We start from the raw sequence: 26593 nt of genomic DNA, 5'->3' as shown, positions 1-26593 counted from the left end.
GCCAGGGGTGTTTGCCAACAATTGTGAAACCTGTTCTTCTGGGAAATATATTCCTTATTTGAAAAACGTATTTCCTTCCATTGCACCACTACTAAAACTTATGTCAGTAACTATTTTTTTGTGTTCATATTTATCAAGGGTGCCAATAATTCTGGAGGCCACTGTATAGTGTATTTACTGTATGAGCGTTTGTAATTGGAGCAAAGATGGTCTGCACGACAGACATAAAGTGCAATATTGGGAAACATTTGTCCTGTTGCTTCACATTTTCCACAGCCCCAGGTCTCAGCTGCAGGTTTCCTTGCGTGTTTAATAACGTAGATTAAAGAGAAGGCGCACCTGAGCCTTAAGCAGCGAGGCAACAGGTCGCCTCTTCCGCCTAAGCAGGCGAGCGGGGAGAATTAGAGACCGTGGGGAATCTCTCTGCCTCCCTGCTCTGTCACACACTACCTCCAGGACGATGATGACGGGTGGGGCGTGGCACACTCTTCCTCTTCTCTCTTTTCCATCCCCGCTCTGTGCCCCACGGCTCCAGAATAGCGCTCCCCACGGCCTTGTGCAAACAAGACTGACGCACCGCCGTCCTGCTCCGTGCCGCGCGGGGATTCTCAGACCTGGAGCTGCCTGACCACACGTTCCGCCTCTGGGAGGCTTTGGGGAGTTCTTAATTAAACTACGTTTCCGTTGGTTGGCACTTCCGTAACTTCTGAAACGAAAGTTGCCTTTAAAGGTACAATAGGTAAGATGTTTGTGTTAAAACATTGAAACAAGACCATTGTAAATCCCTTGCTATGATTGGAAAAAGCCTCACTGACATATTGACACACCCTCTGGCTGTGTTTATCGTCCTTAAATTAGGGTTTGAAAAGATGCAGTTGACTGGCCGGCACTCTGTACCAAAACATCATATAGCTGTACAGTACTTCAAGCTCATTGGTTGAAAATTGGTTCTAATTGCCACAGCCAATGGCGTTTCAATGCCAGCGCGTTTACAGAGAAGGGGGAGGGATAAACAGTGTTGTGGTTTGTTGTTGCTATTCCTCTCTTGACTGTTAGAAGTCCCAAATGACCTATTGTATCTTTAACCTTAATATGCAAAATTGGCTTTACAGTGCACTACTCTAACATTGTTTAAGATTCAAACCTCTGAAAGAATCCATAATCTGCCCAGTGGTGCACATGATGTATGATGTACAGTAAGCATTATACACAGCTTTAGCAGTTGTCAGAGATCTGTGCTGATACCTTGATGGAGAGCAGGCTGATGTTAATGTTGGGGTTGATCAATTTAATTTCCTGTCTTTTGAGGCTTTCAGCAAATGCAAACATTTCACTTAAAATGTAGTTTTTTGCAATTAATAATGGCTTAGACTTAGATTTCATTCATCAACATTGCCCAGTTCCTCAGCTCGTGTCATATCAAAGCTAGAGTTTTGAGTAGCACTGTTACTGAAAATTTCCAAATCTCATTGTGAGGGAAGGCGTGAAATTGTTTAATCGGTGTGGAACAAAGAATCGCAGTTTGGCAGTAATGATGAAGGATATGACGCACATTAAAATTATGTTTGAATCATGCGGCAGGATGGTATTTTCACTGGCTTGCCCCATGCTCTGTGTGGTGTTGTTGGTTTATTCGCTGTTGTCTTCTGAATAGCTGTCGCTCTACCCACCATTTCTCCTATTTCTATGATTACTGTAGCAGCGCACTGAAAATCCGCATTGACTGATATCCTTTGTCTTCTCCTTCATTTCATTTCATTTATGATGAATGGTTTTGAGTGACCCTGGAAGGTCAAGCCATTGCTCAGCAATGCCCTAGTTGATACCAGCAAGAAAATGAATAACTTATTTGTCAAAAGGCATTTAAAGATTATTGTGTTTCTGGCTTTTTTCTGGTGTCCGTATGAGAAACTGTCAGTCACAACCATGCAGCGTGACTCTTGACACCAAACTATTTTGGCTCTTGCACATTACTTCATTTTCGTTTTCTTCAGAATTTTTCCTATTAAACTTTGTGTGCCCCGATGACTCGGGCAAACATTTAACAGCCACATTTCTGTGGGGGATTCTTTCCGTAGAATTAAAACAAAGTGACTGAGGTCTACATAATTCACAGTTTTGAAATGTAACCCCGATGGCTAGCAATTCCCATGCCTCACTCTCTGTTTCAGGAACATTTGCATACAGATAAGGCTGCTCGCGCAGATGCAGTTGTTTGGTAACCTTTGGGAAAAGACTAATTTCATGCTGCACTTGCTTTGATTTGACCATGTCACCCACAATCAGAACAGAGAGTCGGCAGTGGACGGGGGTGTGTGGGGGTTTGTGTGGTGGTAGCTCTTGCCACAGGAGGTCCAGGCCCTTCACAGCTTGCTGCAAAGACAAATGCAGACACAAAGCCCTCAGCAAGTACAGGTTTGTCTGTGTTTAACCATCCAGCCTGTCAGTAAGAGTAAATCAGAAATGGAGATTGGGGGAGTGTTGGGGGAGGGAGGGAGGGAGGGAAGGTGTGTGTGCGTGTGTGTGCGCATTTACATGTGTGTGTGCTTGTGTGTGTATGTGTGAGTGTGTGTGTGTGTGTGTGTGTGTCTATGTGTGTCAGTGCATACTGTGCATGGCTGACAGCGAAAGCGGCTCTGTGTTCAGCTTCTTCACCATGATCTCTGTGCCAGACTGTTTGCTCATATTGCTGACAAGACCCACACAGATACAGCTCCACACGTGCAAAATAAAAGCTACTCTGACCAGCTACGATCCGCCAAGGTGGCGGTTTAATTCTATTCAGGGTTTTAACCAAATAGTACTCCACCCTTTTGCAGTTGGAGTGGGAGCAAAGTACACTTTGCGATGAAGCAGAATCTATTGTGCTCTGTTTGCCCTGCAAATTTCAACTTACACTCAATATTACACAGTGACAAGAAAGTATTCTGGGTATTCTGCACAGTTCCTCTCCCAGTGCAGACAGTGGTCACCTTTTCCTAATATAAAGTGGCTATTTCATTGGTATTGTAATGGACGGAGGAGCAGAATTTACTCTGGGAAGACTTGTCTGTTGCTCGGCTGACCTGGTCTCTAAGGGCTTTCCAGGTAAGCAGACTGAAAGGAAAATAATTGTCCGTGTCAGACCATGAGAATTTTTCCACTCATGTTTTTTTGCTTTCCACTGTTTTTGTATAGTGGTGGCTTTTGTTAATGGCTGTGGAATTTCTTTTAACTTTCTCCGTATGGTTTTAACATTTACATTTTACATACTTTTATCCTGGGCAACTTCCTGGGAGGTAACAAAGGATTAGGAATGAGCGGTGAAGATTCAGTAGTTGTTACGCAAACTTTAAACATTTTTGTGACACATGGGGTAAATTATAAATGGTTATAAAATTATAAAAATTTCAAAAATAATTGCCCCCTTAGTTTCACAATCAACCAATTAAATGCAATTGATAATAAAACTCACAGCTTATTGAGCACAGCCAGGCTTGCAGCTAGCCCTATTGAACCAAACCTCACTCATATTGAACATTACCATCATACTGTAGTCTGTAGTCATACTGTAGTCCTTTGACCACACTATGCCATGGTCAAAGGAAATTCCAGAAGAGATGAGAATAAAAGCTGTTGAAATAGTTACAGAGCAAATAAGTTGCTATATTGAAACTGCAGCGGTAATGTCCCATGCAGGCGGGCTGGTGTGAAACTTGAGTGGAGGCAGGCGGATTGCGACCGTTGTTGTAGTTTCAGTGTCACTACTTGTAAGCAACTTGCTTTATTAAAGGACAGACATTGAGAAACACTGTTTACCTGGATGGACCGGACAAATCCTCTCAACATACTATCTGGAGAGAGTGACTTGATTGAACGCTTTCATTTCAGCAGGGTGGAGCTGTTCAAAATAACTGGAATGGTACTTTGGCATTGTATTTGCAAACAGCACTGAGATGTTATGGTGCTTTTCAGAATACCCAACCCTCTTCCTCACAATCTACCGTCCTGCAGGTTTTCATTTAAACCCTAATGAGGCATGCCTGATTCTACTAATTGGCAGCTCAAGGAGATCTCTAGCTGTTGAATGAGGTGTGCTTTGTTCGCGTTGGAGTGAAAAACTACAGGAGAGGGTACATCTCCAGGAACAAGGTTGTGCAGTCCTACTTTAGTGGATATGGTTAATGTCAAATCAATCAGTAGCAGTATTGTAGCCTAGCAACACACACACCGCCCAGCAACATTTGCGCGATAGAATGTGTCTACATTGTGTCTACAAACTGTTGGGCAACTGAGGCAACCAGTTGTCCTGTTTCATTGTACTAGTGTAAATGTACTCCTTTTAGTTTATTTCATTTTCTCAGGAGTGGCTTTTTGTTTAGCTACACGTCCTTTCAGACCCATAGCATTGACTTGTCTTCTCACAGTGGAAGGATTGACAGAAACCCCTGCGGATTTCTTCAGATCTGGCAGAAGAGTGGCACATGTTTTTTATCTCAAAGATAAAAACATTAAGTACTGTCTTTGTGATGGTGATAGTTCCAGTGGTCTACAAGTCCCATTTTGTCTGTATCTTGCAATAATGATTTGAACTTTTGACTGTCACCTTCCTTATGCAGTTGAATTATCTTATATCTTATGTCATAGGAGTAATATAATATAACAGAAGTGAATAAAGTACATCGGCTTGCATGTATTGTATTGCTCATGAACTGCATATTTGGTTGTTTTGAGCTATAGTAGCCTTAATGACCATGTCTTGCTGAGCCTTTTGTTTGAATGAAGTTTCTATTGTATTCATTGGCCAAGTTGGAAACAATGGAAGTGAATACAGACCATTGACTTGTATATTATAGCTCAAAAACGATATACTTGCTTGCTATCAGGTCTGGTATCTTTGATGAGCCTGAAATACTGAGCATCTTGACAATTAAATTGAGTTTCTACTGAGTGTCTGAGATATAAATGCCAATGGAGATTTAGTTATTATGCAATAAGCCACTCCCACATTTGTCAATCATGTCCAAATTTTGGTTTTGAACTGGTACTGGCTCAAGACCATGTCTTCAATTTCATGACACTCTAATTTATGATATGTCAGTCCATTACCCGGAAACAGTTTTTTGGCAATTGTAGTGCCCCCTATTGACCAGTTTATGCTATATGCTTTCATTTATTGTACTCTTCGAAACGTGTCAATTCTTGTCAAGATCTGATGAAAATTCACTGAGATATGGCCATTTTGTTTTGAGGCCTCAGCTTCATTGATAAAAGTCTGACTGAGATTATTAGTTGTTTTTGCATGGCCTCTTCTTGATTACATTGGCAGGTGGAAGTTCCTGCCAGAATGAAGCACTGATCGTGTTTTGGTGGGGCAGCAGACAATGAATTTCTGCAGTTTCCCATCTTTACCACCTCAAGCTATTGCCAGCCAGACCATCTGTTTTGGCTGCTGTACAAAATAATTGATAGCATGAATGCAAGAAATTCCATATTCAAGAAATGTCTCTTTAAATATGATCATCAGCTCGGTATCAGCTAGTAGGCTCTTTCATTGTCCAAATGACAAACACAAAACACACAGCAGAAAAATGGTAGAAAACTACAGGCTGACTCTACTTACTCTACTACAGCATCAGGGCATGTCCTCATCACAGACACTCATGGGTAAACGTTGCCCATTTCCCCGAGCTCCTCCTCCCAGTTGTCTGACAGATAGCGATGGGGCCACTTTTACCCAACCTCATCACAGCGCAGGAAATTGAAGTTGGCACGCCGTTCCAATGTTATATAAGAGCGACAGAGCAAAATGAAGGATAAGAAAGCTGTTTTAATTGGTTACACGGAAAGCTGAAAGAAAGCTCTTTAGATTTGACCAACAGGAGAAGTCAGCTTGTGTTTTTGCACATACTGGTGTTCGTAAGATAAGCGTTTGTTAGAGAAACATGTAAGACTTTGGTTGATTCCATTAAATAATTAACAAAGCATACTTTATGAATACACATGTTGGAAAATAAAGCTCATGTCAGTAACTATATTTTTTTAGTTTACAGCTTTTTGTGAAGATTTATCGGCGGTGCCAATAATTCTAGAGCCAACTGTAATATGGACATATAGTATATATTTATATATTTAGTAAAAACAATATTTTTTTGAATAATTGATGATAGTGTACTACTATGAATTTTCAATCGGAATGTCACAAAATTGCACAATAATGAATAAATAGTGAACTACAGTGAATGCGTGAAGTGGTATCTCACTTCTTTCTTCATATATCTTGCTATTAATGCAATTATTTCTGGCTCATTGAAGATGTCCAACCTTGGCAATGAAGTACTTACAGAAATTCACTGCAGTTGGCACACACAGACTTCAGGCACCTTTCACTTAAGTACAAAGACAGTCTTGTTGGCTGAAACCTTCCTTCCCCTGGGGATAATGTTGCCAGATGTGTGCTGCTGCCCATTCAGGCTGCCAGCCACATGTACGGTAGAGGAAAATGTCATTAAAAACAATGAGCGATTGCCAGCAAGACTTTACTTTTTACATAACGCCTACGTGCAACGTTTCATCGTGACCAACCCGAATAAAGTTTGTGGTGCTCTACTACAACCAAAGTCTTTTGCAGAGCTACTCTCTTTTGCTTGCCTTTGTTCTGATGAAGGCCATGGCTGATGTGTCATGTTTTTAGCACTATAATATAATAAGGTTTATTTTCATACCATAGAGCGAGTGTCGTGCCACTTTGCCTTCCTTTTGCGTGCCGGAATTAAATCTCAATGTCTCTGTTGATGATTTATTTATTTATTTTTGTAATGTTTATTTGTGTAGGGACAATGCCAAGAGACATAGCATCATTACTGCCAGTTTACACCAGGTTCATGTAGCTGATGTTCTGCGTACAGAGATTCCAGCTATTGCTAGTTTCCAACTCTAGTTAGACTTTTTTATGAAAAGACAAATATTAAAAATAAGACAGAAAGTGTTCAATGGAAGATGTTAAAAAATATACACACTAAGAATACAAACATTCAACAGATGTTAAATACATACACACATATCACATTGTTACAAAAAAAAAGGATGCATGCGTGTTATATATTACAAATAAAAGCTAGTAGAAAAGTATTTAATAAAAAGCTAACTTGATATGATGACTAAAAATGTGAGCAGCTCTGTTTTTGTTTCAGCCAACATTTGACCTTCACAATAAAATCCTTTATATTAGTGATAGCTTTTTATTTCTATTGGCAAGGAATTCCAGAGGTGAGCACCCTTTATTGACATTGCTGACTGGCCAAAATTGGTCCTGCAATGTCTAATTTTTACACTGGAGAATGAGGGAAATATTGCTTTTCATTCCCTCATCTTTGTGTCTGAACATTAATAAGCGGAAGTCTTCCTTTGAAACGAGGCACTGGCAGCATCAGCGTTTGAAATTCTGAAACCAACGTCTGTCCGGAAAGCTGCATAGAGTCTTCGGAGAATTAATGGTGCCTCTCATTTTTTCACAATTCACTAAATCATTTAGATGCAGTTCTGCATGTGCGTACGCATAGGTTATCACGAGGCTAGCAAAGGGAAATCCAATCTCACATATTGCATCAATTTCTAGCAGATCTGGTTATTTTCCACCGATGTGAGCCACCATACATGATTCATCTTATTGTAGACACATTGCAGTCATTTAGCCTTGATGTACACATTCTTATGAATAGTCTGCGCATTCAAATGGAAATTTTTATCTTTTAAGACGTGTACCTTCTTGTGCTTTTGCTGACGGTGCTCCTTTCCTGGGTTGCGTTGATGAGCCTGGAGGTATCAGCGTTAGTGTACATTATTACATTCATTTAGGTGACGCTTTTTTCCAACACAACTTAGAGTTGGTTACAGTTAGACTAGGCAGGAGACAATCTACCCTGGAGCAATGTGGGGTTAAGGGCCTTGCTCAAGGGCCCAACAGTTGTGCAGATCTTATCATGGGTACACTGGGGATTGAACCACTAACCATCCAGGTCAGGCCACTAGGCTACAGTCTGCAAACAACAGAGAGCTTCAATTATGGTGCTTCCAGAGCCCTGTGTAAATAGCTCAATGATTTCACTGGTAAACGCAGATTAATAGAGCAAAGTACTGAAAGCGCAGGTAACCTAACCGCCGCGAGCCTGTGTTTGTGTCCGAGGCTACATTGAGCTCCATTGATTGTGCAGACGGCGGACAGTACCCTGCTTCCTTCTCCTGTTCAGTCAGCCTGTTGTCTCCACCTGTGTCAGATGTGCTTATGTGCAGGGCTTACTCAAGCAAGTTTTTGAAACTGCTGGTAGCTGGTTGACCAATTCAGACCAGCTCCATCTTCAACCTGGTTTGATCAGCTGAAGCTATGTTTTGAAACAGCTGGTCATTTCAAGCTGGTCATCGTTGGATTTTACACCAGGGTGGGAAATGTTGCGCTTCATGTAGGGGATGAAAGAAACTTTCCACACTAGAGATGCCCTAGCATTTCCTGATTACATTTTCCAAAGCTTTGATTGAGTTGTCATCTCTCTCTCTCTCCCCCCCTCTCTCGCTCGTTCTCTTTGCCTCTCTCTCCCTCTCTTGCTCGCTCTCTTTCTCTTGCTCTCTTTCTCTCACTCAATCTCTCGCTCTCTCTCACTCTCAATCTCACAGGAAGTTCATGCCATAGCAACCCACTTCCCACTGCTGTGCAAACTCCATCTCTGATGATGCAGTCCACACTGGACATGAAACCTTTCATGCCTTTTCCAGTGGATGCTACGTCTCCGGTGGGACTCTTTCCCAATTTCAATACGGTAAGTGTCAGCTCTCGTCTTATCTCAGCCAGCTTGCTCACACCCAGGAGTGATTTGGGATTCATGACTTCCAGAATGAAATTCCAGAATGCTCCTCACCAGCTTTTTTGAAATGGGTTGATTCTGAATCGAGGCTGACAAATAGGATGAATTGCACTGCCTTTGTTGGTTCAGGCTACCTGGAAAATGATTCAGTATTCGATTACCTTCAATTCAATTTTGAATTGCTACAATTATTTTGTGTTTGTGTGAGTGCGTGTGCGTGTGTGTTGTTAATGCATATGCGTGTGTGTGCATATGTGTATGTGCGTTGGGGAAGGTCACATGGATTCTGTGTATGCTGAACGCTGATTTGAATTTATCCCAACACCAATCTCCCCAAATCATTTTTTTTTTATCTTGCCGAAAGCAGAATGCTTGGTGAATGTGGTTAGTTGGTGGATTAGAACTAGATGGAGAGAAAATCCAGGAGTCGTGCTATTTTAACACTACGCTGGCCTGCATTCTTCACCCTGCACTGCCCTGTGCAGAGGTGCTCTCCAGCGTTAGCCTTTCTGCCGGCTGTAGCTCAGCCCCGCTGGGGGACGGACGTCGATGCTTTTCAGAGCTGTCAGTGAAAACCCTGCCTGAGGACATGGCAGCCTGTCAACACTGTTTTGCAGAGTTGAGCGTACCATGCCTCATTCGCTCTGGGAACAAAAGGGGAAAAAAACCTCTTTTAATCATTCAATAGCTGCCAATGAAAAATGAAGTGCCTTAATCAAAGCCTTGACTGCAGTCAGTTTTATGCAGTTTCACCATAATGGTGTTACCAAATGAAATGTTCTGGTAATTGAACTGGTTATTTTAATTTCCGTTTGTTTTTCAACTGTAGCCGGATACTCTCATAAGCACTTGATAGCTTAAGTCAATGTTTTTTTCTCTTTCCATTTGTGTGTGCATGTGTATGGATTCCCCATTTGGCTTGTATGATTGGAAAGTGGCCAATTAACAGACACTTTGGCATGAACACAAACATGCACTAGATTGTGCTTTGAGCAATTGTGATTACCAGAACTATAAAAAAGTTACAAACAAGCTGGCGACATGAAGACTGGAAGTGGTGGTTATCTGAGTGAAATCTGGCACGAGTAAACTGACCCTTCCCCCCTCCCAACATTTGAAAAGGTAATGAGCCTCAGGAGGGCTTATTCAGGGTCCAAGCAACTAAGCCACTGGAACCCTGTTGTACTTTACTGGTTTTCATTTTTATTCTGCCATTTCTGGGTAGCATGGCGACACAACAGGAATTAATCCATTAATGTGGAATTTTGAAGATCCTTTGGTGCTCTCTGTCAGGCTAGTTTATCGTAAATCTGTAGATTTTTTTCAAAGAGGCTACTATGAGGTAATGTATCAGGGTTTTTCTTTGCATACTGCTTTTAGCCATTATTCACAAAGGGTTTCTTTCTACACCAACATACAATTTTTAGTCTTCATCAACTATGGGTTACCGCACACCAGGTTTATAGTAAGTGTAAGTATAGTGCCAAGTGATTTGTGTAAGATTTGTAACAGACACCTGAAAATGCTGAATGAACAGCAGCATAGAACTCCTGACCCATATAGCTTCACAAAATTACACTAAATAGTCATTATAAAGTTTTTTTAATGCTTATACAGCATCTCCCCGATGACTATTTGACATATTGGCATGCAGATTAAAAAGATTTGTTCAGAAGACACTCCCCTTTTCACACTTAAGTCTCACTGGCCCAGGGCCAATATTTTTTGATGCCATTGCTTTACCAACAACAGTTCTTCACTTTGTGGGTGGCAAAGCAAGCGTGAGGGGACCTCACCTTCTCTGCATTTTGGAAATCGACATACTACAAAAATAGGGTAATGTCAGTGTCCCTGTCTCCACAAGGGTCCAGCGAACCAAATGCACACCTCAGCTGTGTGGTGAGGGTTCTGGAGCAAAATGGCAGCTGTGCCTCACCCAGGTCGTCATCACTGTAAGCACTTTGAGTGTCTAGAAAAGTGCTATATAAATTTATGATCTATCTATTTTATCATAGAATTTTATAATTGTTGTCCATTTTGCCTTTGCATACTTCTAAAAAAGTAGTACGTAGGAATGCTATTATCTCTGTTTTGTATTAGCTCTCTGGAACATGATGAGCCCAAGTACAAGCTTCTTCTTCTCAAAATCAGTAATGCAGTTGCAAATTATATGCATTATCCCCATCCGTGTATAAGAAAATACCGTACAACTTCTGCTCAGCAAAGAATCGACAACGGGCATGTTATTGAAATGACAAATCAAAAGGGTAATGACATTATGTTTCCAACAATGTATAGTTTGTTAGGTTTGCATAAAACAACCTTAGCATTTTCAATACTCTTGCTGACACAAAATTATTATTTTGCAAAGCCTCCGTCAAAAGGACTTCCTTTGGAGCAGTCTCTCATCTGAGTGAGTATTTCTGAGGAAGACAGTGAAAACACCTTTGACTGCACAATAGAGGGCGTTCTCAATGACATGACCCCATTTTATATTGGTGAACATCAAAATACATAATGAAAATATTGTATTATTATTCATTATGCTTATAAATAAGGAGCCAGCCTGCTTTGGAATAATAAATAGCGTATGAAATAGTGGAATATCTTTGATTTGTTGATGAGGGTTGGGTATTTGACAAAAACGACAATCAATGGATCTCAATGAATATATTAGTACACAGGATATGATTATTGTACTTTTTTTTATGAATTTCCCACCTGTTGCTGCCTGAGGAAAGTACAGGGAGAGGGAGGTTGAGATGGAGAGGTAGGGGGAGGGTGACAGGTTGGGGGAAGTGCAGGATAAAATCCATCCATCCATCCATTATCTGAACCTGCTTATCCTGATCAGGGTCGCAGGGGGGCTGGAGCCTATCCCAGCATACATTGGGCGAAAGGCAGGAATACACCCTGGACAGGTCGCCAGTCCATCGCAGGGCACACACACCATTCACTCACACACTCATACCTACGGGCAATTTAGACTCTCCAATCAGCCTAACGTGCATGTCTTTGAACTGTGGGAGGAAACCGGAGTACCCGGAGGAAACCCACGCAGACACGGGGAGAACATGCAAACTCCGCACAGAGAGGCCCCGGCCGACGGGGATTCGAACCCAGGACCTCCTTGCTGTGAGGTGGCAGTGCTACCCACTGCACCATCCGTGCCGCCGCAGGATAAAATGTGTTATACAATTTGGTAATTTAGTAAACTGTCTAGACAATTTAGAAAACTGTCTAGACATAGCTTTGAAAAAACATACAGAATGCAATTTTTTTATGATATTCTCATCACATTTGAAAGGAGATTCGTCCAATGTTGTGACTGTGGCCACAGCCACATTCATAATAACTTGTATCCACTCAAAACGGAAAATCTTCTCAGTGAGAAAAAAAGCTTCCACTTTCACTGTATTTGAGCTTCTGTAACTTTGTAATATTAGTTATATTGTAATATTTTGAATATGTTTGACTCTAGGAAAAGAAACCCCAAAGGATTACCTTTCAGAAGAGACCAGGAGTATGCCTGTAGTCGAAATGGTTCAAGAATAGTCATTTTGGGTATGTCATTTTCAAGCTTGTGTCAAGAAAAGGGGTGATACTTGAGGGGCTAACGTTATCTGCAGAAAATTTCCATCATCAAAGTAATTGGCCACAGTAGCTCAATGAACCTTCAGTGCATGTAGCTTTTTACAGAAATGCTTATAAATCACAAATGCTTGGACCACAAAATATTGTATGGTTTTGCTTGGACCCCTTCATTGCTGCTTGCAGCTTTATTGTATATTATTTTGATATTTGTCTTTTTATAGCCTCAATCTGCCAGTGCTCTAACTTCTTTTCTGTGTAGAAGCTGATGTTTTGAACATTTGCAGCTTTGCAGTCTGTTGACAGTTGTTAATTGCATGCTTCCCTGTTGTCAGAGTGTCCCCGTAATGGATCTTTTACCACTAATTGATGTTATTTATAGAATGTGCTGCTTATTTTTAAGCAAAGAGCATAAACTATTTCTATCGTTCCTTCCAAAAGTATTGAATACATTTGGGGTTGAGATAGAAATATGAACAAGAATTCAGAAATTTCATTTCAGTTATTACACCAAGATATGTTAAAATACTTAGAACATAGCACCTGTCAGACCACCCAATTTTTAGGTGAGCAAAAGTATTGGAACAGAGAGTATTTAAGTGAACGAAAGTAAATAAGACTTAATATTTGGTAGCATATTCCTTGCTTGCAATAACCTCATCAAGCCTGCAATGCATTGACATCACCAAACTGTTGCCTTCTTCTTTTCTGATGCTTTTCCAGGCTTTTACTGCAGCCCCTTTCGGGGGAGTTTTCCCTTCAATCTCCTCTTCAGGAGGTGAAATGCATGCTCAATTGGTTTAAGGTCTGGTGATTTACTTGGCCAGTCTAAAACCTTCTACAGGTTCCTCCTACAAGTTTGGACTCATTTCTCCGTAAATTGTTAGACAATGTTTTTGTAGACTTCGGAATTCATCCTGCTGCTACCATCTTGAGTTCCATCATCAATAAAGATTAGTGAGCCCACAGAAGCAGTCATGCAAGCCCAAGCCATGACACTTCCTCTACCGTGCTTCACAGATAAGCTTGTATGTTTTGGATCATGAGCAGATCCCTTTTTTCTCCAAACTTTGGCCTTTCCATCACTTTGGTAGAGGGTAATCTTGGTCTCATCAGTCCATAAAACTTTGTTCAGGAACTTTTGTGGCTGATCTCTGTACTTCTCACCTTCCAATTTTTACTACTGATGAGTGGTTTGCATGTTGTGATATAGCCTCTATATTGCTGTTCTCTACGTCTTCTTCAAATGGTTGATTAAGATACCTTCTCCCCTGCCCTGTGGAGATTGTTTGTGATGTCACTGACTGATATTTTGGGGGGGTTTTCTCATAGCTCTCACAATGTTTGTCATGAACTGCTGTTGTCTTCCTTGGTCAACCTGTTCGATATCTGTTGCTCAGTACGCCAGTGGTTCAGGAAATTCCAAGTTGTTGTACAAAGTATCCCCGATGCTTGTGCAATGCTTTCCCCACTTTTCTAAGCTTCAAAATGGCTTGCTTTTATCCTAAAGACAGCTCTTTGGTCTTCATGTTGCTTCATCTTTTCTAACACAAATGCAGTCTTTACAGGCAAAACCCAAGGCTAAAACCAAGAGTATATATTCAGAACTATTGAACCAATCAATCTAACAGGATACATCTGAGCACCAAGTTACACTTGTCAGTCACATGTTCCAATACTTTTTCTCACATAAAAATGGGGTGGTCTGATGCTAAAGATGATATGTTCTGTGGTTACCAAATCTAGATAAAAATACCAGGAAATAAAAGCTGAAATTCGGATCTGTGGTCATGTACATCTTTTGACCCCAAACTCAACTGTCTTCAGTGTATAGCAAAAACAAAGGAATTGACCTTGCTGTTCCAATACCTTTGGAGGGGACTGTATCTTTGTACAGTGTAAACCAATCTTGCCAAGCTTATATTAGCACTCGAGGGATTAACAGGTTCGAGAATCCTTCGTAGCAAAAATTCAACAGCAAATGTATCAAGTGCTAATCCATGGTTGCTCAGCAATCTTTAAGCCAGCAGGGATAACATATCACTGCTAATAATCAGCTTTCAATGCAAGCATAGACAGCATTAAGAAAATCTGTCTCAGCAATTTTAAAAATATCATAATATGTGCTGCTATCTGCATCATTAAATGATTGGAAATTATGAATTTGTCTGTCTGATTATTTTTTTGTGGTTGCAATTATATTATATCCACATGAATACAGAAAGCAATGTAAGTCTGTTTTTATTGGCTTGCGAATGCATATACCATATCATATTGGACACAACAGAGTTTTTGGGGCTCAGCATGGTGTTTATGGGCATGAAGCTCATGCATTTGAAACACACATGATCGGATGTTGTGCATGAAGTCAGAGTTCAGGGGCATGGTGGAAGGGGGTGGGTATTGCTGAATCTGGAATTGCACTTTTCAATCGCTATGGTAACAGGATATGCCATTTGAAAGCGTTAAAACACACGGTTCTATCTGTATAACCTATTTTAAGATTTCATTACTTAGCAAAAACAGTTCCTTATTTTGTAACATGTGAGGCAAAACAAGTGCGGGGGGACCTTTCCTTCACTGCATTATGGAAGTCCATGTACTACATGAAATTAGGTAGTCGGGGTCCTTTTCACGGCAAGTGTCCAGGGAACCTACTGCATAATAATGCAATTCCAAAAACATGCTAACTCTGAGAAACTTTGACAGAATGTCCATTGTTTGCTTACAATTTCCCTGGGGGGATTATCATTATCCGTTTCGCTGTTGCATACTTGCATACTACAAAAGTACTTGTACATAGGACTGTGATTATATACATTTTTTATAGGCTCTCTCGAACAGGATGAGCCCTTATCTGACTAGTATGGGTTATCCAGTTGCACAGTAAAGGCGTGAGCCCCATCCATGAGTAAAAAATACAGTAGAAGTTCAGCTTTGCCAAGAACCGATTAGTGGTATGGTATTGAAATCACGACTGAGAAACATTTTAACGAATGACATTCAGTTTCCAACAATGTATAGTTTGTTAGGCTTGCATGAAGCAACACAGCATGTTTTTGTCTGCGTAACTGTGATACTATAGCATTTTCAATATGCACGCTGAGACTGTTGCGCAACAGAAAAAACTGTTCTTGAGATTTTATGGCCAAAAACGTTGACGTTTTACGACAAAAAAATCATGTTGTGATGCCTATGTCTAAATAGGGGACTTCCTTGTGAGGACTTCCACGGAATCTCTCATCTCTCTAGCCTCTCGAGTATTCTCGAGTGAGGAAGACCGTGAAAACACCTTTGACTCCAATATAGAGGGCATTTTCATTGATGTGACCCCATTTTATCAGTGTATATATAAATATACTCTCAAAATATTTTATTATTATTCAGTATGTTTATAAACAAGGAACAGCTTTTGAATAATAAATAGCATGTGCAATTGTGGAATGTGTTTGAATTGTTGATAGGGGTTTGGTATTTGACAAAAACTACAATCAATGGACCTCAATGAATATATTTGTCAGGTTCTGTTTTCTGTTATCTGTTTTGTCTAAGTCTCCAGCATTTTCATTTATTTTTACCCTCTGTGCTCACCGTAGTCTGTTTTCTGTTTCATTCACTCTCATTATTCGTTTTCACCTGTGTTCCATTTTGTGTCTTATTTGTATTTCCTTCCTGTCTCTTGTCATTCATTCCACCTGTTACTCGTTTGTGCTTGTTAGTTGTGTATTTCTTTGCCAGATGAGCCTTTGCCATACTTAACAGCGTTATTTTCTGTCTGATGTCCTGTGCTACCTGTTTTGTTTTTGACTACTGCTTTTTGGATTTCCCTTTTATTCTGTTTTGACACACTGTATTTGGACCCCCTTTGGCTTCTCGGATTTTGATTTTGGATTTTGTTTCTGTTTGGACTATCTGTGTATTTTCCACCCTTGGCCTGTGACATTGACCATTCTCTGGATTATCCTTGTTGTACCCATTTGCCTGGTTATTGAACATTACATTACATTAATGGCATTTGGCAGAAGCTCCTATCCAGAGCGACGTACAGTTGATTAGACTAAGCAGGAGACAATCCTCCCCTGGAGCAATGCAGGGTTAAGGGCCTTGCTCAAGGGCCCAACGGCTGTGCGGATCTTATTGTGGCTACACCGGGGATCGAACCACCGACCTTGCGGGTCCCAGTCATGTACCTTAACCACTAGGCTATAGGCCGCCTATACCATTGCCTGGACTCTTGTTTTCAGGACTGAGCTGACATTAATACAGACTTTTATGTTAACTTCATCTCCTGTGGTCTTGCTATTGGGTTCAGTGTTCTTGTGCCTGACAGAACAGTCTGGCCAAGCATGAACCCAGCGAGCCCAACCCCGACCCAGGAGGCACTGAGACTGCAGGGACAGCACCTCGGAGTGCACAAGAATGAACTCCGCACCCTCAACCAAGACGTGGCTCATCTTACCCACCATGTGGCCACCTTGGCTGGCGCACAAGCCCCACAGCCCCTGTCCTTGCCTGTCCAGAGCCTCGCCTGCCGCCACCGGAGTGCTACAATGGAGAACCCCGGTACTACGCCTGATTCCTGTCCCAGTGTTTGCTGATATTCGAGCTACAGCCATCTACATTCCCCACTAAACACTCCCGTGTGGCATACGTCATTACCTCTAGTCTGGCAGAGCTCAAGAGTGGGGAACAGCCTTTTGGGACTCTGCTGCCCCGGAGTGCTATGACTTTACCCTCTTCACCTCAGCCATGAAGAGGGTGTTCGACAGGGCTGTATCGGGACCTGCTGTGGAAGCTCTTCCGCATCCCACCATAGTAGCCAGGGCGATCGTTCCGTCTCAGTCTACTCCAATGAGTTCCGAACCCTGATGGCCTCGGCCGGTTAGGGGCACACCGTCCTTCTTGGGGCCTTCCAGAATGGACTGTCGGAGCAGATCATTCATCAGTTGACCACCTGTGAGCTGCCCACCTCCCTCGACACCCTCATTGACCTGGTCATCTGAGTGGACTCCTGCCTGAGGGAATATTGTGCTACCAGACGTGGCCGGGAACCTGATTACCTCTAACCGGTTCCTGTTCCTTGTTCCAGTCCTCCAACCCTGAACCAGCACCCGAACCCAAGCAGCTGGGACGGACCCGTCTCTCCCAGCAAGAGAGAGATAGGCATATGCCTGTGCCTGTACTGTGCCGAACCTGGTCATTGTGTCGACACCTGTCCGTTAAAAGACAAAGAGGGGTTCCTGACAGGCGCCACTATGGATCCAACTCCCTCAACCTCCCGTTCCACCCTGCTCGCCTTCATCTCCTGGGAGGGGGTTCGCCAGCAAATGCAAGTTCTGATCAACTCCAGGAGCAACACCAACTTTATCGTCCCTACTCTGGTCCCACAGCTGGGAATCCCCACCTCCACACTCTCCCAAGCTCTATGCACCAACATGCTCACTGGCGTCTCCCTGGCCACAGTCATCACCATCACCTCTCCTGCCAAAGATCTCTGGAAACCACCAGGAGGAAATCACTTTCTATGTGATGAAGTCTCCCCTCATTCCTGTGGTTTTGGGCAGACTGTGACTGGGTCCGGGGAACCATCACTGGCTGGAGCCCCAACTGTCACCAGGCCTGTCTCTTATCTGTCTCCAGCCCATCCGCTTCCTCTCCTGTCATTTCTAAGACCCCTCCTGACCTGTCCTCCGTCCCTCCCATCTACCACGACATCAGATAGGTGTTCAGCAAGGCCTGCTCTCTGCCTCCTGACCAATCATGCGACTGTGCAATTGACCTGCTTCCCGACACCACTTTCCCTGGAGGTCATCTGTTCTCCCTGTCTGCTCCCGAAACTCACGCCATGGAGAAGTGCATTAACAAGTCCCTGACTGCTGGGCTGATCCATTCCTCCTCATCTCCAGGCGGGGCTGGCTTCTTTTTTGATTCTTTGCATCGCTAGTCTCTTCCGCTTTCTCGTCTCTGCAAGGCAAGGCTGCCAGTTCTTCACCAAGCTGGACCTCCGCAATACCTACCACATTGTACGCACCCATGAGGGGGACGAGTGGAAGACGGTTTTCGACATCTCCAGTGACCACTATGAGTACCTGGTCATGCCTTTCGGGCTCACTAACTCCCCCGCTGTCTTCAAGAACCTCATTAATGATGTCCTCCGGGACATGATATCCAAGTCCGTTTTCTTTTACCTGGACGACATGCTGATCTTCTTTGCCTCCTTGGAAGAACACATCCCTCACGTCCGTCAAGTCCTCCGTCGTGTCCTGGAGAATCGACTTTTCGTCAGAGCCGAGAAGTGCAAGATCCGCCACTCCACCATCCAGTTCCTTGGCTTTGTCGTCTCCAGGGGGCAGATCGGGATGGACCCTGAAAAGACCTCCGCTATAGCCAATTGGCCTCCTCCCACCAACCACAAGGAGCTCCAACGCTTCTTGGGGTTTGCCCCTGTCTACCGGAGGTTCATCCGTAACTACAGTACTGTTGCTGCCCCTCTGACCGCCTTGACCTCCAGCAAGGTTAGCTTCGGCTGGACCCCTGGAGACGACACTGCCTTCTTTGAGCTCAGGAAGTGCTCTGCCCCCCTCCTGACCATGCCTGACCCCGAGAAACAGTTCACCCTCGAAGTGGACGCCTCCAACACAGGAGTCAGAGCGGTACTTTCCAAGAGGTCCCCGGACAACAAGGTCCATCCCTGTGCCTTCTTCTCTCACCATCTCTCCTCTACTGTCAAAAACTACAGTATTGGTGACTGTGATCTCCTGGCGGTGAAGTTGGCATTCAAAGAATAGTGCCATCTGTTGGAAAGAGTGCCCATCCCTTTCGTTGTCAGGAACGACCACTGCAACCTGGAGTACCTGGGGTCGGCCAAGAGAATCAACCCCCGCCATGCCCAGTGGTTTTTTAACCACTTTAACTTTACCCTCATCTACCGGCCTCCTTACACTCTCCCCCGACTCAGTGCCCTGGTTGCTGCCACGCAGCTTGACATCGTCAGCAAAGTTGAGGAAGCCCTGAGAAGCTGTCCTGTCCTGGACGACACTCCTGTCAGCCGGCTCTTCATTCCTGAAGCGACTGCAAGTCCTGGAGTGGGCTCACTCTTCCTGTCTTGCCTGTCACCCTGGGGTCAGCCGTACGCTGGTTCTCCTGGGCCGTTTGCTCGGTTATTGAACCATTGCCTGGACTCTCGTTTTCAAACTGCTGTTCTGGTGCCTGACAATATTAGTATACAAAATGTTATTGTTGTGATTATTGTACTTATTTTTTATGATCTTATCGACCTCTTGCTGTCTGAGGAGAGCTCAGGTAATTCTGACTCTGACAACAAACCTCAAAGGGTTACCTCTCAGTAAACATCAGGCTTATGCCTGTAGTAAAAAGTTTAAGAATAGTAACCTTTTTATTTTGGGGATGTAATTTTCTAGCTTCTGTCAAGAAAAAGGGTGGTAATGAAGGGGTTAACAGTACTGAACCCCAAATCATGACATTCAATTACTTTTCCTGGAGTGACCATTACAAAATTGCTGTTCTTATATTTTTATAAAAAGTGATGCACCGTCAGGATGCAAAGCTTGTCTTTTGAGTCTTTTTAAACTCTGGAGTTATGAAAACATAAGCAACCACACATCTATTGCAGTAAAAAATCTATTGTGATGTCCCTGTCCATGCAGTCTCAGTGCCTCCTGGGTGAGGGTTGGGCTCGCTGGGTTCATGCCTGACCAGATTGTTCGGTCAGTTTTACTTTTAGTAAAACTGGACTGTGGATAAGTAAAACAGTTAATTCACTGATTTCTTGATGAGTGACAGGTTGCTTCTATTCCTAAAACAGCAGGCCCCTGTGGGTCCGTTAAGGTACTGTAGGAGTTGCTGGCCAGACTTGGTATGCAATCGATATATATAGATTTGATAAAATGGTTTTTTTTATTGGGTTCCACTGGATGCCTTTGAGTCTAAGTAGGGGGTCCCTGGATCAGAAAAGACTGAAAACCCCCCGATTTAGGGTTTTAAAGTCAATTAAGTGGTTTTATACAGGGGGTCTGGTAAGGGTGGATCATTTTTTACTCTGTTGACGTGGGGTAAATACATACATAATACAAAGACTAAAAACATTGTTACAGTGGTGTAACTATTGACAATCAAACAATATTCCTGAGGATATGTCGTGAAACATGAGGGAGGCAACGTACGTTTTTCTATTTGGATTGCACTGGCATACTAATAGTAGAATGGGATGTATTTGATATAAGATATATTTTCAACATTCAACATTGAGCAACATTGAAACATCATTGAAACTCTCCTTCATCCACATTGCCATGATGTGGTGTTTTCTTCCAGTGTTTTCTTTTTTTTTTTCAGCAAAGAACCTACAACATGAAGTCTCCAGACTATTATACCTGCTTACTGAGGCTGACTTTTGGTGCCAGCAAAAGCAGATACCTCTTTAACATCCAACTCACACCGATGAGCACAATGTGTCTGTAAAGTCTACCGTTAAGACTGGCAGCGGCATGCTATTCTATCACTGTTACGCTCTCTGCAGGGTTCTCTGAGGCTGCTGCACATTTAATATCCTCTTTCTCTGTGTGTCTTCATTCGCAGCTCAGAGCATGGATCACGTCTACATGCTGACTGTCTAGTTGCTGTTTGCCATTCACAACCCAGATTCCTACAGCCCAACAAACCCCAAATCCCATCAAAGACTGAGACTGTTCTGCGGTTTTCAGTTTCTGTGGTGAATCCTTTATGCTCTTATTTACTTATTCATTTTGCCCACTTGTTAATTAATTGGACTACCCAAACCGAGCTGAGGAGGCAGGAATTTGAGGCTATTTATATAAAGCAGTGGGTGTTTTGGGAAAGTGACTGGCCATAAATGACAGGAGATGTGTAACTGACAGTGAGTGTGATGCCTCACTCTGCTGCGCTACTTAAATGTGAAATGTAAGCCTAATTAATAGGGCCCATGTGACACAAAATGTCAATCTCCAGGGCTAATGAGTATACATCTACACAAAATACAAAATAAGCCAATAAAACAAATGTAATTACTTTAGACTGCTACATAAAAGTTTTCCCGCTGTTAACCCGCATAAACGCGCGTTTATCGAAGACTTTATAGCAGGGGACCCTGCGGCGAGTTCTATGTCAAGGACAGGGGACAGCCACAACCCTTTCTCTGCATTTTTGGTAATTCGATTTCATACAAGTATCCGACCCCTTTCATCCAGAGTGCAATCATTGGCCGCTCAATATCCCTTCACATTGAAATGAAGTGGTGCATTAGTGCCCTCAAAAGGCCATCTGTCATTTTTTTGTGTCTTCCGTGTCACCACATAATCAAATTGAGTGTCTTCAAAGTAACTGCTGTGGGCATAGGAACACACCAGATGAAAAGGTTGGTTTTCCTGAAATTAAGGGGCGCCCTTATTAGTTAAAGGAAGCCCAAGCGCACCCCGCCCACTCACAAGTAATCCATCCAGAGTTTGAGTAATAAGGTATGCATTTTTTATGCATTTGGTTCCTGATTCTTGCCGTGTCCAAACAACACCCTGCTGCTCTCCTGTTTACAAAAGCTCATCAGCCATTCTGGGCTAATCAAGAGCGAGTGGCCCAGAGAGATCGTCAGGCAGACTTTGTGTGTGTGTGGGAGAGGGGGGAGAGAGAGAGAGGGAGTGAGAGAGGGAGAGAGAGCAAGTACCCTTGTGCTGCTCAGATCTCTCGCTCGACTCCTCCGCGCAGGACACTGTCCGCCAGAATTCTTGGAAGCCGAGCCGTTATGGAGATCCTCCGCGCGTTTCAGGTACTCCGCTCTAGCCCGGTCGTTTCCGTCGCCTTTCTCCCGATGCGAGGAGAACGCGTCTGTTGTTTATAATCCAGTCGTCATTTTTGTGTTCGCGGATTTTGCAGCATTTTTATGGAAGCCGAGTGAAAGTCTTTGTGGAGAGTGTGTACGCACGCGGACTTGCGGTGCGATGCATTGAAATCGCTGTGCAACGTGTTGCATTTTCAGTCTGATGCTCAGTCATTTTCTGATGTTTTACCTTCTCAGCATGCCCCGTTGTGTTGAAAAATGCATGAATGCTGAAACACTTCAGTACCTTTTAGGCTCATTAAAATCGTTCTGTGCTATGAATGACTCGACATCCTTCATCGTGATGGATTTCCCTTGACGTTTGTCCTCTGCGTTTAAGTTTGCCATTCATGAATGCTTCCCCTCTGTAAAAGTATTGGAAAAACACTGACATTCTACTGCATGGTGGGGGGTATTTTTGTTTCTACATTTCTTTTCAGGCCCATAGCCTCATACAGGTGTGATAAATATGTGGTGAGACTTTAGTGCGGGTTTTGCGAAAAAATCTGCCTTTATGCAGTCCCCCTCCCCACCCATACACACAAATGTGTTCCTTCCAAGTACAGATTTGTTTCTGTGATTATGTTTCCTTTTGATACATCCCAGCATTTGAAATTGATCTCAGCTGCCCAGCAAATTAAACTGTGGTGTGCTGTCTACTTGTTCCCTCTAGTGTTTAACCAAGCCACTTGCTTGACTGTTGTTTCGCGAAAATAATATCTGCAGTTTTGACCCGTTCTTTCAGGGAAGGCCAGCACATTGCCTGTTGCTCCTGCAGGTGTTCAGCGAGCTAGGCTAACACGTAGCGGTAATGTGCCACGCTGCAAACGGCACTCCGTCTGGAACTGAGCACGTTTCTGACGCTTCCCTTTCAGATGGACCCTGTGCAGAAAGCTGTAATTAACCACACGTTTGGAGTTTCCATCCCTCCGAAGAAGAAGCAAGTTATTTCCTGCAACATCTGCCAGCTCCGCTTCAATTCAGATGTGAGTATGGGACGCTGTCTTTGAGTGTGCGTGCATGCGTGTATAAAAATGTGTGTGCGCAAAAGGATGTGTGTTTGTGTGAAAATTGGCGAGCGCAAAAGAGTGTTTGTGTGTGTTCTGAAATCCATATGAGAGTCCACCCTCTCACTGAAAAATAAACATTAAGCACAAATTCAACTGAGGTGATTTGAGGCGACCACGTGTGAAGCACAGCCACTGAAAGCCTCTTGCTGAAGGTTGTGTGCCCTGTATTGCTCACAAGGGACAGAGTGAAATAAGACAGATAACAGCTCTGGCAGCACTCTGCAGTTATCACACCAAAGCACAGTAAGTACAATGCGCTCGTGAAATGTTTATCGAAGGCAGTGCCGTGATTTGTTTCAGCGCTGTTTTATGGTAGATGGGTACGTTTGCATTCATTGTTGTCGATCACTTTTACATTTTTGTCCCGCTGTTGTGATTCTTGTTGCAAAGCAAGTTGGAGTTCACAAGCGGCTTTGAGTTACAGTTACTATTTGATAGCATGCGCGAACCAAACCGTGCTGTTAACAATGCAGGTGTTCGTGTGCATACTGCTTTATTCAATGAATATTTTAGCTGAAGTTTAACCAAGATAAAGCAACAAAGGGGAATGGCAGCTGCTCGCACGTGGATTCAGAGAAGCACTGTTTACCTACCGTTTCTCTAAATGAGGCAGAGGTGGTACTTTGATGATCACACGATCATGAATGATTTAGTGACCATGTGATCGGCTCTACCACATGCTGCTGGGAATGTGAACTATCCTTTTTTTAATGGCCAGTAATGATCAGATGGTGACCGTGCTCTCCTCACCTGCTCCTCCCACCCTTGGAACTCTGAAACATTAAACTGATGTGATTTAGGAAACTCTTTGAAAATATCGGACATGCCAGAGTGCGAAAGAAAGCACAATTTAACTGTCCCAACCAGCCAACCAGTGATATTTGATCATGCACTCTGAATCCAGCTGTTGTAGCTTTGCGCTATTTTTCAGTAGCGCCTTTCCTGGTGCATTGCGCCGATTACAATACAAGCCCGCAGAGTGTAACACTTGTATTTATGTTTTTCACACCGGTCTGACACCGGTCAGAATTTTGTGGAGTTGGCACAAAATTTGATGGAAGCGGCCTCCTCAGAATTCTCTGTGCAGGAATAAACCCTGCTGATGGTTGCATTATGGTGGAGGTTCACTGGGGTGTGTTGCTTTTTTGGACACACACATTGCATACTGACCAGCAATGGCAGAGCAGGGAGCTTCCTGTCCTGTCAGAGCAGGGAGCTGGAGGTGTGGTGGCACAGTGTAATTCACTGTTTTCTGCTAGCTTTGATAATCACATTTGCTCAAAAGAAATTCCAATCCAAACTGAAAAGGGAAAACCCAAATGAAGAACAAAGGCGGAGAGCAGGCTGTTTTCCGCTGATTATTTTGAAGACTGTATCACTTGGAATTCTGGAGGAAGGCTTTGAAGAGAGTGCTCTCGTTTCTGAAGTTGTGGGGTAAAGTATATCAAAGGGTTTTTTTTGTTTTTCAAATGCAGCACCGTGGTTGATGTTAAGGCAGTGGCCGAGTACTTCACTTGCAGTTAGCCTCAACGTTGCCCCTGTCTTTATCAAAGTCCCCCTGGGCTGCTACTTCTCCTTACTCCAGACACTGCATGGTAAAGCTGATGCGATCGTCTTTTAAGAGCATTTAGAAGGAGTCAGCATACTTAAGGCTAAAGTTTTAAAATGTAAAACATATGGAATGGCTGCAATATTACCAGGAAGAGGTCACAAGTGCACATTATCCCCACGGACGGTGAGGAAGATGGTGAGGGAGGCCATAAAAAACCCAAGGATCACAGATTAAGAATTGAAGAGATTGTGTCTTGTGTTCAAGTCTAAAATACCATAAAATGGCACCTCCATACCAAGAAATTATTTGGAAGGGTGGCAGGATCTTACTGAGCACAATAAACAAAATACAGCATCTGGAGTTTGCCAAACATCATTGGAATTGTGAAAGAGAGTGCTATGGCCAGATGAAACCAAATTTTGGCCGTTGATTGATGTTTTGGAGATGTTTTGCTGCCAGTGGTCCAGGGGCACTATTTAAGATCAATGGCACAATAAAATCAACAAGTGCCAAGTGGCAGGACATTTTGACAGAAAATCTGGTTGTCTCTGCTAGTATGCTGAGACTTGGTTGAAGGGCCACACTTCATTTCTGTGTGGATCATTTTGTATTTGGAGAGATTTGGGATTTGGAATGAATGCCTGTCAATATCTTTACCATATTTTGTACACAAGTTGACATCAAGTTCATGCACAAATATAAAGTAGTTCTAGGTTGGTCCTTGACTTGAGATTTTTCATTGCTGAACTATAAAAAGGCGTTTGGTAATTGTTTTGTAATTTAGTGTACCTTTTGTATATACTGTATGTACATGCTCTGACATACATGTCTCAGATTTCTGAATGGTACAAGCCTCTTCTTTAATTTAAGTCTTCAACCATGTGGGTTGAAATTCAAATAGGTTGAAATTGCCCTCTTGTCATTCAAGTGGAAAGGGCTAATGAAGTTTCAAGTGGCAACCAACCTCTGTGTTTCTGTTTTCTGTTTCATTCCCACTGCCTGAGGCGTGGGAGCAGACAGCTGTTGGATGTATTATACAGAGCCGGCTGTTGCAGTGACACTGCAGGCACTATGCACCTGTAACTGTAACTAATGAAACAGACAAAGCAACAAACACCTATGCAGTATGTATACAAATAAAGATACCCCCCCCCCCAGCTCTATCCAACCCCACTCAGCAGTGCCCGGGCTTAATGTAATTACTTCTGACCCAAGATTATTATTATTATTATTATTATTATCCATCCATCCATCCATTATCTGAACCCGCTTATCCTGAACAGGGTCGCAGGGGGCTGGAGCCTATCCCAGCATACATTGGGCGAAAGGCAGGAATACACCCTGGACAGGTCGCCAGTCCATCGCAGGGCACACACACTATTCACTCACACACTCATACCTACGGGCAATTTAGACTCTCCAATCAGCCTAACCTGCATGTCTTTGGACTGTGGGAGGAAACCGGAGTACCCGGAGGAAACCCACGCAGACACGGGGAGAACATGCAAACTCCGCACAGAGAGGCCCCGGCCGACGGGGATTCGAACCCAGGACCTCCTTGCTGTGAGGCGGCACTGTGCTACCCACTGCGCCATCCGTGCCGCCGCATTATTATTATTATTATTATTATTATTATTATTATTATTATTATTATTATTATTCTGAATAACAAACCTTAAAAAAGCACATATAC

At 43.1% G+C, this 26593-nt stretch overlaps 1 protein-coding gene across 4 annotated transcripts in view; it reads left to right on the top strand.

Moving 5' to 3' along the window:
- znf385b (zinc finger protein 385B) overlaps positions 1-26593 on the top strand; it is a 115093-nt gene that overhangs the window by 73710 nt on the left and 14790 nt on the right. For 3 of the 4 annotated variants that reach the window (XM_061235688.1, XM_061235689.1, XM_061235690.1), the window contains 2 exons: positions 8650-8792; positions 23154-23264. In XM_061235688.1, the coding sequence (XP_061091672.1) occupies positions 8650-8792; positions 23154-23264 (254 nt within the window). Of the gene's footprint in view, positions 1-8649; positions 8793-22150; positions 22228-23153; positions 23265-26593 lie in introns of those variants that run through there. The other variant, XM_061235692.1, reaches the window with a different exon arrangement.

The sequence above is a fragment of the Conger conger genome, chromosome 3, assembly GCF_963514075.1.
Source record: "Conger conger chromosome 3, fConCon1.1, whole genome shotgun sequence".
In the NCBI taxonomy this organism is placed as follows: domain Eukaryota; kingdom Metazoa; phylum Chordata; class Actinopteri; order Anguilliformes; family Congridae; genus Conger; species Conger conger.
Note: the sequence above shows the minus strand (reverse complement) of the source record. Positions and strands in the feature narration are given on the sequence as shown.